Source organism: Solanum pennellii, chromosome 2, assembly GCF_001406875.1.
Source record: "Solanum pennellii chromosome 2, SPENNV200".
Taxonomy (NCBI): Eukaryota; Viridiplantae; Streptophyta; class Magnoliopsida; order Solanales; family Solanaceae; genus Solanum; species Solanum pennellii.
Genome location: NC_028638.1, coordinates 53826195 through 53842195, shown reverse-complemented (window position 1 = coordinate 53842195; position 16001 = coordinate 53826195). Strand labels below are relative to the sequence as shown.

Sequence of the window (16001 nt, the reverse complement as noted above, 5' to 3'; positions counted from 1 at the left end):
ATTATATATGACAATTTTTGGAGTATAATTTCAGTAGAAATTGTGCGGCCGAACTTTTATGATGTGCTTCAATGAATGATGATTCCGATATAAGGGAACAAAAGTATTTCGAAACACACCTAAATGCATTAAAGATTCGGCATAAATTCTTTCAAAATTTCAAAGATATATCTTTCTTTAGTTTTACAAATCATAATATATCTTTTCGTTAATGGCAGATAAATTTATTACTTAACTAATGATTATTAATGATTTTATAACTGTTTCATAAATAAATATTCCTCTTATAAGAGATCATTATTTATGAAACTGTTTATAGAATTATACGCTTTGTTCTTCAAATGAATTGTTCTTTTTGATTTTTTCCCTTTAAATGACCTAATCTTTCATTTTTATGCTTTAACAATCAAACTTATAGGAATAGAGCATAAGTATTTTCGAAATTAAAGTCATGCAGAAATAAAATATGTGTAAATTAATGTTTTTTTTATTATAAATGACATTAATTAAAGACCTAACATGAAATAGGAAAAATGTACAAATAACCCTAAAAAGAAGGGCAACTTTCACATATAGCAAACAAAAAATTTATATTTGTATGCTATAGCAAAGTTTGCATAATTGCGCTCCATAACAAACATAAAACTGTATAATTCGTTATACATATACAATTGTATAATTCGCTGGCCTAAATTGTATAATTCGCTGGCCTATTTCACTGCAATTGTATAATTCGCTATCCTATTTCACTGCGATTGTATAATGCACAAATGTATAATTCGCTGCCTATTTCCCTGCAATATTTTTATAAAATTTGCTTTGCATACAGTTGAATCAAATTAAAATGTATGTATATTGCATATTATAAGTGTATAGCAAGAAGATATATGTTTTTCTCTCGCTCTATACAAAAACAGAAACACAATATATACACTTCTGTTGTATAAAGCTAGAGAAAATTGTATTTTACTGCAATTGTATAATTCGTTGGCCTTTTTCTCTGCAATATTTGAAGTAAAATGTTTGTAAATTGTATAATTAAGTGTATAACACGAATATATATATTTTTGCATGTGTATATACAATTTTCTCTCGCTTTATACAAAACAGAAATAGAATTTATACACTTCTGTGTATAAAGCGAGAGAGGCGAGCGAGAACGGAGAGTGGCGAGCGAGATTTTTGGGAGAGAGACGCCTGACAAACTTTAGCTAACGTTTGCTATGGAGCACAATTAAATTAAACTCTAGCTACTCCATTTATTTTAGGTTATTAGTTTGCTATTATATACAATTTTCCCTAAAAAAAATAGTTGGAGTATGGACCAAGTCGAAAAGCCCATTCATAGAGAAGATGTCCAAAGCCCACGCGAAGTTGCCGTAACGTAGTGAAGTAACGGAAGCGGGTGAACAAGTGGCTCTGTGATATTCTCCGACGATATTGCAACGAGTGGCGCTCGCGAGACCCGTTTATTAACTTATTTTAATTATAATTTTTCTTCAGATATTAGGTGAAAAGAAAAGGAGAGAACGGATAGTAATATATAAATATCAACGCTGTACGAAAGAGATTTTTTCCTTTCCGAAGTTGTGGTGGTTAACAGAATCACATTTTTTACTCAATCGGAAAGTAGGAGCAGAAAACGAGACAACGAAGCAACAACTACCGGAATCCGCCATGAGAACTCTTCAAGCTTCCACCTCCTACAGCGTTGGCTTTGGAATTTCATCTTTTGCTACTCGTCCTAAGCCTTCTTCTACTCATCGCTGCCTCACCGTAGCCAAAAGTAATCATTAATCAACTTCCTACAGTTTATAGTTTCTTCTTCTGATTTCCTCTCAGTTGCCATATATTTGGAAATAAAATGCTTTGAACTAGTTTGTGTTTGTAGAGTTCGTGCAACTGTGAATTCTGTTTTTGTATTCAATGTTATTTCGATTTCAGTGTTTTCTCTTTTCGATTTTGAGTTATTAGTTCGCGTATGGCGATAAGATCCTGAAATTCGATCCATGGAGACTAATTGGATGTTAATAACGTTTCGAGCTTTAATTTCTTCACATTTAGTCTTGAGTTTAGAGTGTATATACTGCTGTTATAGATCTTGAAGGCTCATTATAGTTATTTAGTCTTGAGTTTAGAGTGTATATACTGCTGTTATAGATCTTGAAGGCTCATTATAGTTACCAGGGATAAGCATCTATAGATTTATTTGTGATTTCTTCCGAGAAATGATAATAGTATTTATTCAGCTAGATCAAATATAATTGGGAAGATCAAATCAACGAAATCCGTAGAAGTTGATCTATTGATTTTACTGAAATGGCTAATTTCATGGGTGTGTTGTTTGCATATGTAGTGGAGCCATCAGAGAAATCTGTTGAAATCATGAGGAAATTCTCGGAGCAGTATGCTCGCAGGTCAGAAACATATTTCTGCATGGACAAAGGTGTTACTTCTGTGGTCATCAAGGTACTTTCTTTTCCCTTTCTCATCTAATGATATATTGTACATTTACTATTCACACTCATATGTTTACGTCTTTAGTATGTGTTTCAAATCATATTTTCCATTTAATCTGTAGGTTTGACACTTGATTATTCTTTTCTATTTTACTTAATGAGAATATGTTTTAGGAATTGAATTGGGACTGGGGCCTTTCGTCTCCATGAAAGCTGTCTTTTAGTAGCTTCTTAATTTTGTTTTGTATTGCCGCTATAATTTTGTGACTGCTGCATTAGCACTGAACAGAGTGGGTAAATAACTCACTATTTCAGCTCGTGGTTTTCTGTGTTAGCTGGTAAGTAAGTTACTGTAAAAGTAATAACTTTAACATTGAAAATTTACCATTTCATGCAGATACTGTTTTTATGCTGTTAAATTGACCAAAAGTCATCAGTAAGCACAGTGCAGTCAGAGTACGACAACTTATACAATGTTTTGAACGTTAGGATACTCCCTCCTAGGCTATAAAGTGAGAACTTATCGTATCTGCTTGGAAACTGTATTGTCGTTTTACTAACTCCAAGATAATGGCATTCTGTATACATGAAGTTTAGGACAAGCTGCAAGTGTGTGATGTCTTTCAGTTCCAAAAAGTTGCTTCTATACTATAGATGCTTGATTATTGTTGAATAGTATTTTGTTGCTCAGAAGTTCTACTTTGGTCTTATTACCTTATCAAAAAAAAAAGTGATACCTTGGTTTTAGAGCTTGAATAGCCAATCACCAGGTATCCTTCAGTTTATATTTCAGGTTTAGGTGTGTTTTCGTGTATCTTCTAGAAGCATATTTCTATGTAAGTTCGTGAAAGTATGAATTTAAAATTGTGGAGCTGTGGAAACTCTTGAACTGAGGGGATATCAATTATCAAAGACTTATAATGAGAGATAAACAATAGCACAAAGCTAATTATATAATAAAGGACAGTTATACAAGGAATTTTTAACACAAAGAAGGGAATAAGAATTGAGAAACTTTTAATAATGTGAGTACAAGATTTACCATCTCATAAGCAAGATAGAAGAATAGATTTTATCATCTCATAAACAAGATAGAAAGAATTGATTTATCTCAAGTTTCAGAGAATGTGACTGTGACGGAGTTAATAGATTGCTAAATACAAGCCAATCACAAAGATCAATCCAACATGCTGTCCTTCTTTTGAGATGGAACAGGACAGAATTCAATCCTTTCTTTGTGAAGAGGCACTAGAAGCATCAATACCAATGGGCGCACCCACATAAGGGAAAGTCTTTTGATAATGTGGAAGGTGCTCTTCTAGACTGTGTTAGGTAGTTGAGGATCCTCTTGGTGTTCTTGGTTTTGTTGGGTTACATTCCGCATTTACTTATTGATAATAATAGCTATTAGCTACCCACCAATAAACAACTATAATGATAACGATATGATACCAAAAACATTAGAAATAACAACCGAGGTGAATAGGAAGTTGATGCCAAAAGAACATAGGTTTTTTCCCTCAGTTTCTGCACTCCTTGCTTTAACTTTAGAATTACAGCCAGCTCAATCCATTTTTCCATCCGATGATCTTCACCCTAGGACTGACTCTGTTCAACTTCCATGGAAATGATTTTAAAGCCTCATCCACATCAAAAGTAACCTATAGAAAGAAGTGAATCTTATATGCTACTATGATAAGTATCCTATTGGGTTTTGATAGAGCATCAAACATAAGGATGTATCCAAGGGTGTGACACAACGTGGCTTATTAGTATCTTTTATTTGTTTGATGCATAGTGATTGTAGATAGTCATTATGACTTTTCCCTTTTGATGTTGGATGCTTTGTGTCTTATTTGGTTCTCCAAATTATGTTGCTGTACAAAGAATAGAGCTATCACATTTTAGAAATTTGAATCGAGAAGATACTTATGGAGTTTGTGGGCTGGACATGAATGAATGTATGTAATACAAAGACTATCAACAACAACAACATACCCGGTGTAATCCCACAAGTGAGGTCAGGGGAGGGTACTGTGTATGCAAACCTTACAAAGCATTCTTAAAAGAAAAGGAACAATAGCTATAACAAATAATACTACAGTCGAAGTACAAGAAATAGCATATAGTAGTATAAATCGTCGAAGAAGAAACTACAAGTCACATGCATGCAAAGTACCAAAAGTATCCTTGTAAATGAGTAATGGTTAGAGTTACCACATATCTTTTCGTTTTAAATTAATGGCGGCGAGGGTTCCAACATGACAGAGTAAAGCGGGGATACATCGACTAAATAGTTTCTAAAAAGAGAAATGTGTCAATTCTTTTTTGACAAACTAAAAAGGAAAGTCTGTTACATAATATGGGACGGAGGTAAATATGGTTTCAGTACAACCTATCTACTGTTTTAGTCAAATATACACAAATGTTATCTCAAAATAAAAATATGGGACGGAATGATTAGTCAAGTATAGGACCAAAGTCTAAGTCTAGATTCAGTGAATACTCTATGACTAATTGGCATATCCTTATCCTTGAAAAGCAGTTTTGCTACAGCAATCCGTTCAATTTTATGGGTAACTGTTTTTTTAGGTTAGGGAACTCCTTTACTTTCACAACTTATTAAAATGTTTTACTAGAAATCCATACAGAAGCATATCACGTTTGACTGATTTATGTGCATAAGAAAGACATTCGCTTTGGTGGAGCATAGTTGATTTCTAGTTTTGTACTGCTCTTGTTATGATGTCTTAATCCCTACTCACAGTGGTTTCTATATTCCTTATTATTGAAACATCTATTCCTACAGCGAGGGCGGAATTTAATTAATGGTATTCGTTGACCTATGCTTAGGGTTTGGCAGAGCACAAGGATACATTGGGTGCTCCACTGTGCCCCTGCAGGTAAATATTCGTTCCTGACACATATGTTTTGATGGTTCTCATGCTTTGCTCCTTCCCAGTTACTGCAGTACCTTTGTAATTTCATCATTACCATGAAACTCTACCATATTGTTGTCATTTTAATTTTCAGGCATTATGATGACAAAGCTGCAGAAGCGCAGCAGGGCTTCTGGAATTGTCCGTGTGTACCAATGAGAGAGAGGTAAGCTGTTTTTGCTTGTGTTCAGAACTGGTTGTATTTTGGGCATGTCATGGTTTTTTTTTTTGGCTTGCTGAGAGTAAAAACAGTACCAGAAATGGGGGATTCAATAAATCGAAATCAATATAAATTCTCTGTATTCTGTGATGGCATTTTTCCTCCTTTCTGTTGGAGATACTTTCTTTTGGGTTTGCCGCTAGCTTTTTGGTAAGATAAGGCTTCATTAAGTGTTTTACTTTGAGCTTTTAGGCCTTGAATATCTGAATAATAAATCTTTGTAATGCATGAGAGACAGTGGTCAGCAACTACAGTTATCGGTGCATGAATTTAAAGATAACTTGTCAGTTGCCCTTGTGTCCTTTGGTTGTTCAACATGCTAAGGTCTTAATTGTACAGAAGGGTTTGATATATTGTGGTTTCTGTTTGGATCTGCAAAGAAAATTTTGTCTGCTTGACCAGAAATGGAAACCTTGACCGGAGAAGCCATTTAGTGTTTCTAGCTCAATTACGTGTGCCATCATGTATATCTGGTATCACCATTTTAGTCTGCATTCTCTGAATCCAAGTAATCATGGATAGTAGTATTTTATCATTTATAAAATCTCCAAAATAAGCCTCCGTATCTTTCTTATAAACTTGCATTACAGGAAGGAGTGTCACTGCATGCTTTTTCTGACCCCTGATAATGATTTTGCTGGAGAAGAACAGGTAAACCAAATGCAAATATGCGAAGCTTGATTTATAGTTACCTTCTTAGATTTGAGTATTTGGTCTATAGCCCTTTTCCTCTTTTGGCTATCTGACTCCCCAAGTGTATGGTAAAAAACAAAGGATTACTATTATATGCTGTCAGTGATTAGCGTGTGTTTTGCACTTATATCTGCTACTAAGGCGACTCTTCTGTCTTTTGTTTCACAGACGATTACTATGGAGGAGATTAAGGAAACAACAGCCAACATGTGATGCTCGGACATCTTATACATGCTATGAACATTACGTTTTTGTTGTACATGAATATTTGAGTAGTAGATGAAGAGCAACAATCCAGTTCTGATATGACATGTTGCTGAAACCCCATCCATTACATTGTTGTGATTCTGATCTCGTCAAATGAGCTTGGGTGGGTGAATAACAGTGCAATTATGCTAACTGTTGTGTGATGCATCTAGATTGTATGAGTCATAACTCATAATAGGGGATTTTGGGTGGCTTCAGCTTCAGCTAATGCAAATCCTGATTTTGTATAAAACCGGAATCAATTTCCAAAAGCTGCTTTGTGAAGTTCAATCCCAGTCGTCTGACGTGTTAATAATGAAATGGAGACATCTCTCACCTTCGCAATGTAAGCCTGTTTATATGTGTCATTGGCTCTTACATATACACACTGGCGAACATGGGCTATAATTTTACCGGTTTGCACTCGGCAAATGTAATCCCAAATGCGAGGCTAGGGAGAGAAGTTTTGTGTAATCATTTTCAAGTTAGTTTGATTTTCTGATGGAAAAAATGCGACCAATTATTAGGTAAAAAAGTCGATACCAAGTAAGAGGAAAATAAGATACAAATCATGATGAAAATTTAGGATCCATTAAAAAGGAACAATCGGGATCAATGATTCTTCTATTTGAAATGAGCTTCACAAAATGAAAACCTGTCTTGTAACATTTTACTCGAGAGTTATTTGAAAATTATTTCATCTAGTTAAGATACTTTCGGAGTTCTTTCATCCTAAGGATCAAATATTTGCATTTGAAATTAAAAACACTTTTCACAGTTGTAAATATAATGACTTTTTCCTTTTGTTGAGGTTTGGATACTTATGAGGAAGTTAGAGAGAATTAGAGATCGTATTGACGTATCAATTTATAACAAACATTAAAGACTAATTTATGGAAGGAAAGAAAATTAGGCCAATTCCACTATCTTGTTTGTATTAACGAGAGTTTGATATTAAACCTTACCTTATGAATTAATCATCAAAGGAACTACAAAAAGGAATATTATGTTTGTCTGTATTAATGAGGGTTTGACACTGATCCCTACCTTATTAAATATTAATTTAAAAAAGAAATTACAAAAGATAGAAAATCGTATTTAAAAATAAATGTTAAAAGGCCAATGTAGTCATAAGGGACCATCTGGATTATGTCTATCTGAAATTATACCCAAAATCTAACTGCTTATGGGATCAAAATGGAGTAAAGAACATAAAGCAAAGTGGGAGTAGGAGTTGAAATTGTAAGTACTAGAACAATATTGCCAAGTATGACTGTTAAAAGAGAAAAAGACTAAAGTAGTCCCTTTGTTTTTGGGCTGAGATTTAAAAACATCTTTTATTTTTCGTAGTTTATTAATAATCTCTATTGTTTACAATATTAGTGCATCATTTGTCCTCTTCCAAACTTTATCTTTTTTAATTATTGGTTTTGTCAACAATTTAGCTTAAGAAATTTCCAGTTATCGTCTTTTCTATTTAGTTGAAAAAAATATGAGAAGAAAAGTGTTTCTTATTTTGTTCAATTTAAATATTATTGCAGCTAAATAAAGAATTCATATTTGTTTTTAGATTATTTCCAGCACTTCCGAGATATTATAATGTTGCTTTAACAGTAATAATATGAATATTTTACAAGTATAATAGACAGTTAGGTTCCAAAGTTCATACATAAAGAATGAACAAACTAAAAATATTGTAACATAACAAGATCGAGCCTAACACTTTAGATTGGAGCAAGAACTCACACATAAAAAGAGATATATTAAACGAACTTTTATTAATCCCTAATTTTAATCAATTTCATAATTGGTATTGATGCTCGTCCGATCATAAAATCACTTCAACTTCATCTTAATTACAAATTAATAATACTCTCCTTTGTATGTTAGAATCTAATCTGATTAAGAAATTATAGAATTCACATCTTTGAGATAACAAGGGAGAAAGAACAAACAAACATACAATTTTATCATAGTTAGTTATAAATAAGAAGGACTATTAGTGCTGAAAGTGAAAAAAAATATGGATGTGTTTGAATCTAAACCAAAAGATAAGGGAGTATTGCAAGTTTTTTCTCGGCGCAAGTGAAGATTACGGATGACGTGTCATGGAGACCAGTAGACAAAATAAATGAGGAAAAAGAGGAGGGACAATTCTTATAGCGACCTTGCTCGCTAAGTCTGGAGTCTAGACATATGGAGTATAACCAGGTAGGTATCTCATTCTCTTGCACCTCCCATTTTTAGGGTTCCTTCGTTTTTATTGACTATCGATTGTTCCATCTTGTTGCTGCAATCCTTTCAGATTTAGCTGTGCATAAGTTTTGACCATCTCAAATGTCAAGGCCTCAGGTCACCATCACTTTGGGACGCTCTGGTCAAGTAAGCTTTCTCCACTGTTTTTCGCTTTTCTTTTACATTCTGTGGATATGTTTGGAGGTTTCTTAATTGTGGGTTCAATTTTTTCCTAATTTGTTACTGTTAAACTTGCAGAAAGTGGTTAAGCGATCATCAGCTTCTCAGGGTAATGGTTTTAGTCAACAGACATTGTCAAGAGGCAAAAGGTCATTAGGAGAGACCAATAGGACTGACTCTGAGGATCCTACAAAATCCCTTCGTAAACGGTAATATCTTTTGTTTGTTGTTCTGGTAGAGCTAATGTAGGTTGTATCTAATTTATTGTTTTCAGAATAATGGAAGGGATATAAAAAACTGTCAAAGTTAGAGTGGTAGTTTTGATTTTATTTGATAGTGGAAGTTTTGCTATTGTTTTTGCAAGTGTGCGAGGGGATAAAGATGCAGGAGGTTCCAAATATGGCAGACAGAATGGTATTATCTGAAATATTTGTCATTACATGTTGTTTTGTTTTTTGGATGATTCCAGTTTCCTGTGTCATTCTTTGGTCTAGCATATTAGCTCATGTTTGGTACTGTTACTGTGATGTAAAGGTGCACGCATTGGGAAAAATGACCTCCGACTGAAACTAACGCACAGAAGAAGGCAAAGGGAAATTCATCTGCAGATAGAAGAAAGAAAAAAGGAGCAGCATAAGAGGATGACAAGAAGTGTTCAATCTGCAGAACAATCTCACAAGAGGCTTGTCACCAGCAGCCAACCGTCGTCAGGAGCTAGCGAATTGCTTCAGATAGAGGCAATTAGATCCTCCTATACATCACAAACTGCTGGTGGTGTTAGACCAAGATCCCCTTATAGACTTGCAAACGATTCTAAAGAAGTCTCTTCTTCAAGGAATATCACTGCAGCTCAGCATGTACTGTCAGTAAGGCCAGCCGAAGCTTCAAGAATGGTTCATATGGCAGGATATGACCTCATCAACTCTTCTCAGCTAAAAGTCCTTACCCCTGTGACCATGAGGTCAGCACTGGGTGCCAGGAATCCATTGACAGGTCTTCCCTCTGCAAATGGAGGCATGCTACAAAGACCATATCCTGTACGAACCTACTTATTGTTCATCTTACTGAATTTCTATCTTGAATCATTGCTGGTAGGAATTCTAGTCTTATCTTGAACTGGATAACTGAAGTAGGTATTTTATGTGACATTCAAGATCATGAGCTCGGCTGTAACCTCTTTAGTTGTTCTCCTTCTGGGGAACAACACAGACAGTGTTACTTAAACTAGCAGATCAGTTTTTACTCGAGATAGTTTTTCTGGCTCTAATCCACCCTGACATGCTTCCTGCTATTTTTTGTCAAGCCAAATTGTTGCCTATATTTTCTCTGTATGCTGGACTTTAGCACTGCTTATATTTAAAATGACAGATTGCTGGTGGAAGTTAAATTACTATGGCATTGTTTGACCATGTTCAAGAATTGCCTTGGTTGCTAATGCTCATTGGAATTTTTTTTTTGTCTGCGTTGTTTTACTAGTATCTGTGGGATTCTCCAACAATTTTTTCTATTTCTCCTTCCTGCAACATAGCATTCTTTGCATTCCTTTTCCTGATATTGAAATTTCAGGGAGTTATATTGAAAACTTCTATGTTTATTCATATGTCAATATTTCTGCATTGCTTGTCAACAAAGTCCAAATTAGTTGTTAGTTCTCACAATTAATGTCTTTCTCATAACACCATCTTTTCTTAGCTACTACGGATTTTTGTCTCATTTCCCTTTATGGCTGGTATGAAGGAGAAGGGAAGAAATATTTGTAAATGGACAGAATTTATATGAATATCTTAAACATTGTTCTATCTGGTGTTGTACAGGATCAACCTCCTTTGACCGTTGCCAGTCTATTAAATTCGCTCGGTTTGGGGAAATACGCTATCCACTTTCAAGCCGAGGAGGTGAATAGTACTATTGTTAAATGATGAAGCACGTGTTTTTAGTTTTTATATCGTTTCTTTGTCATTACATTATCTCAGCATTATGAGCATTTTAAATATCAATTCTGGTACTGTGGCTGAAAAAGTCTCAAGGCTGAACTAGATTTCACTGCAAAAAGTAACAAGGTCATGGCATGTAGTTTCATGTTGAATAGACAACCTTCTCGTCTTCACAATTAAAGGATTATTTTTTATGAGGAGCAAGATAAAATGGTACTTAATATTCTGTATTAAATCTTTTCTCCTGGTGTTCTTGATTCCGATTGCACACATATATACAGTTAGCAGGCTGCTCATTATTTAGAGAAGTACCTTCTGTTATGTGGTGCGGTGGCGGAGGAGCCAGGAATTCAAAGACAGTTCTTTTGCCAAAGAGATTCAACAACTCAAATATATACAAAAAAATAGTTCTTCCCTATCTACAGTGTAGTTTTTCAATGGAGGAGGTTCAATTGATTCCCCTTGCACCCCTTTGGCTCCGCCCCTGATGTGATGAATATGTTATGTGACAAATTTTCTAATAGTTGGTTAGATTTACGTGTTCGAACCCAAATCAATATTTAAAGTTTCTTCGTTTGTCTGCATCACAAATTAATTATGTCACATGTTAATTATCCCATGACATTTGCTATTTAGTCCATTTGATCTACCTCTTTGTCTGTCCTCCCAACTAATCAACTTGTTAATAGATGCATTACGGGCCTTTCAAATTCTTTACATAAATGTCTTTTGTTGTTTATAATGCCTCCTGAGGTATCATTTGTCACCTCGAAGCCCTTCATCTCTTCTGTTGTCCTCCTGTCTGACCATGTGCTCATCTTGGACTTCTAATATGAGATTATTACTTGTGTAAAGGATAGTAGCCTCACTGCTGTTCACAAATTGAAAGTTGCACCATTGGCCCATAACATTCTCAATCATCCTCTATTTTCCCCATCCATGTCCTTTGTGACACGGTTCAACTGAATAATCAGTCCATCTCTTTTATCTGTTTGTTCACGTGCCTCGCTTAATGTTTTTGATTAAGTGATTTAGTTTACTTCGCCAAGAACCTGAGATATCCTAGTTCAACTCCTTTCTTTAGTGATGTGATGCCTGTTTTACCCATTTCAGGTAGACATGGCTGCACTGAAGCAAATGGGGGACCGTGACCTGAAGGAATTGGGGATACCAATGGTACGTGTTGTTTCAGTCTCCTTATTTGGAGGATCACACTGTTAACAAATTCTACTGCAAGTTCATATATGCTAATTTTGCAATGCATGGTGACATCTATTCACTTCCCTGAAAATAAAGGGATATGATCTCGTTTGGGTGGGAAGAAGGCTAAGCTTCTCTTGATTATACTGAACTGTTGGATAGTTGCTTCACTTGTCCCATTTTAGCCTCTAATTGTTGCATTCTGGGGATTTGCAGGGACCCAGGAAGAAGATTCTCCTGGCTATGCTTTCCCAAACTTAGAAGACCTGGGTAGTATGGTAGTTATATTTATTCAATTCAATGGTCCTGTTTCTAAGCTGAAGTTATCAAGCTGGCTGTTCTTGGGAAATGTATATAAAGGGTAGCGGTATAATGCTAAAAGTATTGGATGAATATTTGTTGTATAGTAGACGGTATATAACTGTGAAATTATCTCTTTCGTTTTTGGGAGAGGCTGATCTTTTTGTGAATTTATTTTAGAGAACTGTTCAACATGAGATGTGGTTTGAAGTTATTCATATAGAGAAGATTATATGATTCCGAAGTGTTATGTCATTCTTAAATTCGTTGTTTTATCATAGATGGGCATGTGAATAGGAAGGGAGGGAGTGCTATCCATAGAAATTGAAAATATAACAACATTGTTTTCCATAAAATAATGTAATTACAAAAGACAAATGAATAGTAATGTGCTCTGAAACGATCAACAAGCTTTAACAGAAGGGTTAGCAGGGCTTGGAGATGAGGCACGACTTTTATTCCCGCAATCTTTCTCATTCCTTGCAAGCAAAACAGTCAAAAACTTGTTATTGGGTTCCTTTAGATCCTTAACCAACAGCTGTGATGATGAAGAAGTGCGGTTACAGGCGTGATCAGCAGGGAACCTGTGTCTGAGGCAAACTTGAATCCGGCAAGTCTTGCAAGTACTAGTGTTGGAGAAGGTCAAAATCCCCTTGCATCTTTTGACAGGACAGGTAGGTTTCTTCTTCTTCTTAGGGTCACAATCCCCAGATTCCTCGTGTTTTTGTAATATTGCTTTGTGGTCTTCAACTTGACAGCCGGTAGTTTCCATGGACATAGAACAAATTTCGCAAACCAAAACGATTCGGCTGTTAAAGTCAGATTTTGGGCATTCATGAGACTTGCATGATCTATGTTCCACACAAAATACCTGCACATTGCAACGATGATTATCAAAACCTTTGGATATTTTATACAGTAGTGTATGTTGAATCTCTAACGACAACAACAACAAAGACAAAAGCAAAATCGCAAAGTGAAGGTGGAAGGATAAAGTGGCAAACCTTTTGACAGGCATGGCAGGTAAAAGGGAGAAAATCGAGTTGATGACAATCAGATAGTTGGCAATGTCTTCCTAAATCTGGATAGGCTTCTGTTCCTCCTTCCATCTTCTTCTTTCGTGTATTTTTGTTCTTGTAGTTGCCTGGAATAGAGCTTTCATGGATATATATAAGATTTTAGGATGCTTGGCTTGGGCAATAAGCCAGAATTTACAGGTCGGCTCTCCTAATTCATATGTGAAAGCCGTGGAGATGCTGCATACGCGCTTTCGTCATCAATCGGATTCGGGTCGGTCAATGTGAGTGACCCAGTACGATCCAGAAAGTTCATGGGTTGCTGCACACTCTGGGCCTCAAGCCTCAACTTCGGGCTTATGGGCTTGAACTGAAGCCCCTGTATCCATTCAAGGCCCAATAATGGCACAAAGTTCTCGTCTTTGGATATGACAATATCCATGTTATAATTTTACGATAAAGTTATTATTACTTAAGATTTGTGTTTAATAAGGTAGAAATTATTAATCAAAGAAGATATTTTCATAATAACAAAAATAATTTACTTTACTTACGTACCAAAGTTACTTTCTTTACAGTTATCTTTTTATTTTTTATTGCATATTCCTTACTCTAACGAACACTAACACTAACACATTACTGCTGATTTTTACGACTATGAATTTATCAGAACATCCTTCGAGGGTAGATGAATTCTAAAAGAATTGAACGAAGAGTCGTAAGAAGTGAATCACATTAACCAATCAAATACTATCAAAAATATTTTTCACAAAAAAATAACTTTTGTCATACAAACACAATAATTAACCAATCAAATACTATCAAAAATATTTTTCACAAAAAAATAACTTGTGTCATACAAACACAATAATTTGTTAGCAATAAATTTTGCGTTATCAGTCACTGTATATCGTAATTTCGAAGTCCAACTTTCTTGGTGGATTCACCAATTCCAAGGTTTGTCATACACTTGTATGCCAAAAGTTTCATGCTACTGTATTTTAATACATGCTCTAATTATTTTCCCACCCTTCCTCTACTTACTGTGTTGTTCACTTCTAATTTATAAAATCAAGAGACAAGATGCACATGTAATCATGCATGAGACATCATTGAAAAAAATCATGGAATTTATTAACCATAATAAACAGACGTGGAGTGACTATGAAACATCATTGGTCAAATTTTAATTTATCAACATTTTTAAAAAAAAAAAAAACAATTCAATTGAAGAGCGCAAAAAAAAAGGGTAACATTTGACTTGACAAAATTCACATCCTTCTTGGTCGTAAAGTCAATAATAGCTCTTCCATACCAATAAATCAATAAATAAATAAAGTCCCTTGCCCATTTGTAAAGTGGAAATTCCTTTGCTTTTATAAAGTTTCTTCTAAAGCATAAATGCTCTCTCGTATATTATTTATATATAATGTTATATCTATATCTACTTTAGCTTGGTGTAAAGGACCACAACATCCATAATAAAAAAAGAAATATTATTATTTATCGTCAAATATGGTAGATCAGATTAATATTACTAATAAATATTTTGTTCCAGATGTCAAGCGTAAATTTGTTATTACTACCTTTAATCAAAATAAATTGGTAGGTAAGTAATTATTATATATTTCATGAAGCAAATGCGAGCCAGTTAAGGCTCATAAATTATCAAAGTATAAGTAACGTGTGTAAAGTTTATAGATTTACTCATGTCAATCAATAATTATTTACTAGCTCTATAGCCTAACAAATCTTTATTGCATGAGTATTAATTAAACAATATATTTTCAAGGAATAATACAATTTTTTTGACAAAATTTACCAAGCTGAGGGAATGAAATTTTGTCTCTTTACATGCTTCTTGATAATTATATCACCCCATGAACTGATTTTTTTATACTGAATTATTAATTTCACAATTTCATTTTCTTAATATGATATTACTAGATTCAACTTTATTATTAGTCTATGCAATATCAGATCTTATAGTTTAGTACGACTATTTTATTAGATTTTGTTTTGTTAAATATTTTATTAATTTACTTTTACTTGTCACTCTTTAACTTAACACACCCATTAAGAAAGTAATTTATCAAATTATTCCTATTAATTGATGTGTATACTGAAGTATTTGATTTTGGAAAATATTTTGAGAATAAGTATTTAATTCTAAAGGTAAAAATATGAAGAAAAAAAATTATGTCAAAAGTAACAAGTAAAAATAAAAATTTATTTTATCAATAAAGTGATACGTAAAAGTGAATTAAAGAATAGATTTGATATTCATTTTGTTAATATAGTTTATGGTCATACTTTTCTCGAGAAGCCAACACAAAAATCTAATCCCACAATAAAGTTTCAATTTTCAACCAATATTTCAATTGGAACCAATTAATTGTCGATTGAATTAATACAGATTCTGGTGGGTTTTGAAAAAGGTTAATGTCCCACAATTATTATGAAAATGAATTGTCATTTGTCGTGGTAGAATAGATTAATTTATTAGTAAAGAATTTGTAAATATGATACACACGACAAAGTCAAAAAGGATCTCTCTATTTGAGTGGTTGTTATGTTAA

General features: G+C 34.1%; 3 protein-coding genes across 3 annotated transcripts; 2 read left to right on the top strand and 1 right to left on the bottom strand.

Moving 5' to 3' along the window:
* The first annotated feature begins 1469 nt into the window (after positions 1 to 1469).
* LOC107011641 (ferredoxin-thioredoxin reductase catalytic chain, chloroplastic) lies at positions 1470 to 6902 on the top strand. The gene is made up of 6 exons (XM_015211227.2): positions 1470 to 1786; positions 2357 to 2469; positions 5313 to 5362; positions 5493 to 5564; positions 6209 to 6269; positions 6480 to 6902. The coding sequence occupies exons 1-6, from the start codon at positions 1678 to 1680 to the stop codon at positions 6522 to 6524; spliced, it is 450 nt and encodes a 149-aa protein (XP_015066713.1). The 5' UTR covers positions 1470 to 1677; the 3' UTR covers positions 6525 to 6902.
* A 1721-nt stretch (positions 6903 to 8623) lies between these two features.
* LOC107011942 (protein bicaudal C homolog 1-like) lies at positions 8624 to 12650 on the top strand. The gene is made up of 8 exons (XM_015211634.2): positions 8624 to 8768; positions 8863 to 8939; positions 9051 to 9181; positions 9337 to 9386; positions 9507 to 10009; positions 10787 to 10867; positions 12020 to 12082; positions 12323 to 12650. The coding sequence occupies exons 2-8, from the start codon at positions 8895 to 8897 to the stop codon at positions 12365 to 12367; spliced, it is 918 nt and encodes a 305-aa protein (XP_015067120.1). The 5' UTR covers positions 8624 to 8768; positions 8863 to 8894; the 3' UTR covers positions 12368 to 12650.
* A 46-nt stretch (positions 12651 to 12696) lies between these two features.
* On the bottom strand, positions 12697 to 13585 carry LOC107011944 (zinc finger AN1 domain-containing stress-associated protein 12). Its single transcript, XM_015211635.2, has 2 exons — positions 13411 to 13585; positions 12697 to 13277 (listed from the first exon to the last, which is right to left on the bottom strand). Exons 1-2 carry the CDS (start codon positions 13513 to 13515, stop codon positions 12810 to 12812), a joined length of 573 nt encoding a protein of 190 aa, XP_015067121.1. The 5' UTR covers positions 13516 to 13585; the 3' UTR covers positions 12697 to 12809.
* Between the last annotated feature and the right edge of the window lie 2416 nt (positions 13586 to 16001).

Coding starts and splice junctions, on each gene's coding strand:
- LOC107011641 (XM_015211227.2), top strand. CDS start 1,678: ATGAGAACTCTTCAAGCTTCCACCTCCTACAGCGTTGGCTTTGGAATT. Junction 1,787..2,356: donor CTGCCTCACCGTAGCCAAAA/GTAATCATTAAT, acceptor TTGCATATGTAG/TGGAGCCATCAGAGAAATCT. Junction 5,363..5,492: donor GCTCCACTGTGCCCCTGCAG/GTAAATATTCGT, acceptor TTTAATTTTCAG/GCATTATGATGACAAAGCTG.
- LOC107011944 (XM_015211635.2), bottom strand. CDS start 13,515: ATGGAAGGAGGAACAGAAGCCTATCCAGATTTAGGAAGACATTGCCAA. Junction 13,278..13,410: donor CCTGCCATGCCTGTCAAAAG/GTTTGCCACTTT, acceptor TGCAATGTGCAG/GTATTTTGTGTGGAACATAG.
- LOC107011942 (XM_015211634.2), top strand. CDS start 8,895: ATGTCAAGGCCTCAGGTCACCATCACTTTGGGACGCTCTGGTCAA. Junction 9,182..9,336: donor ACAAAATCCCTTCGTAAACG/GTAATATCTTTT, acceptor TGTTTTTGCAAG/TGTGCGAGGGGATAAAGATG. Junction 10,868..12,019: donor TCCACTTTCAAGCCGAGGAG/GTGAATAGTACT, acceptor TACCCATTTCAG/GTAGACATGGCTGCACTGAA.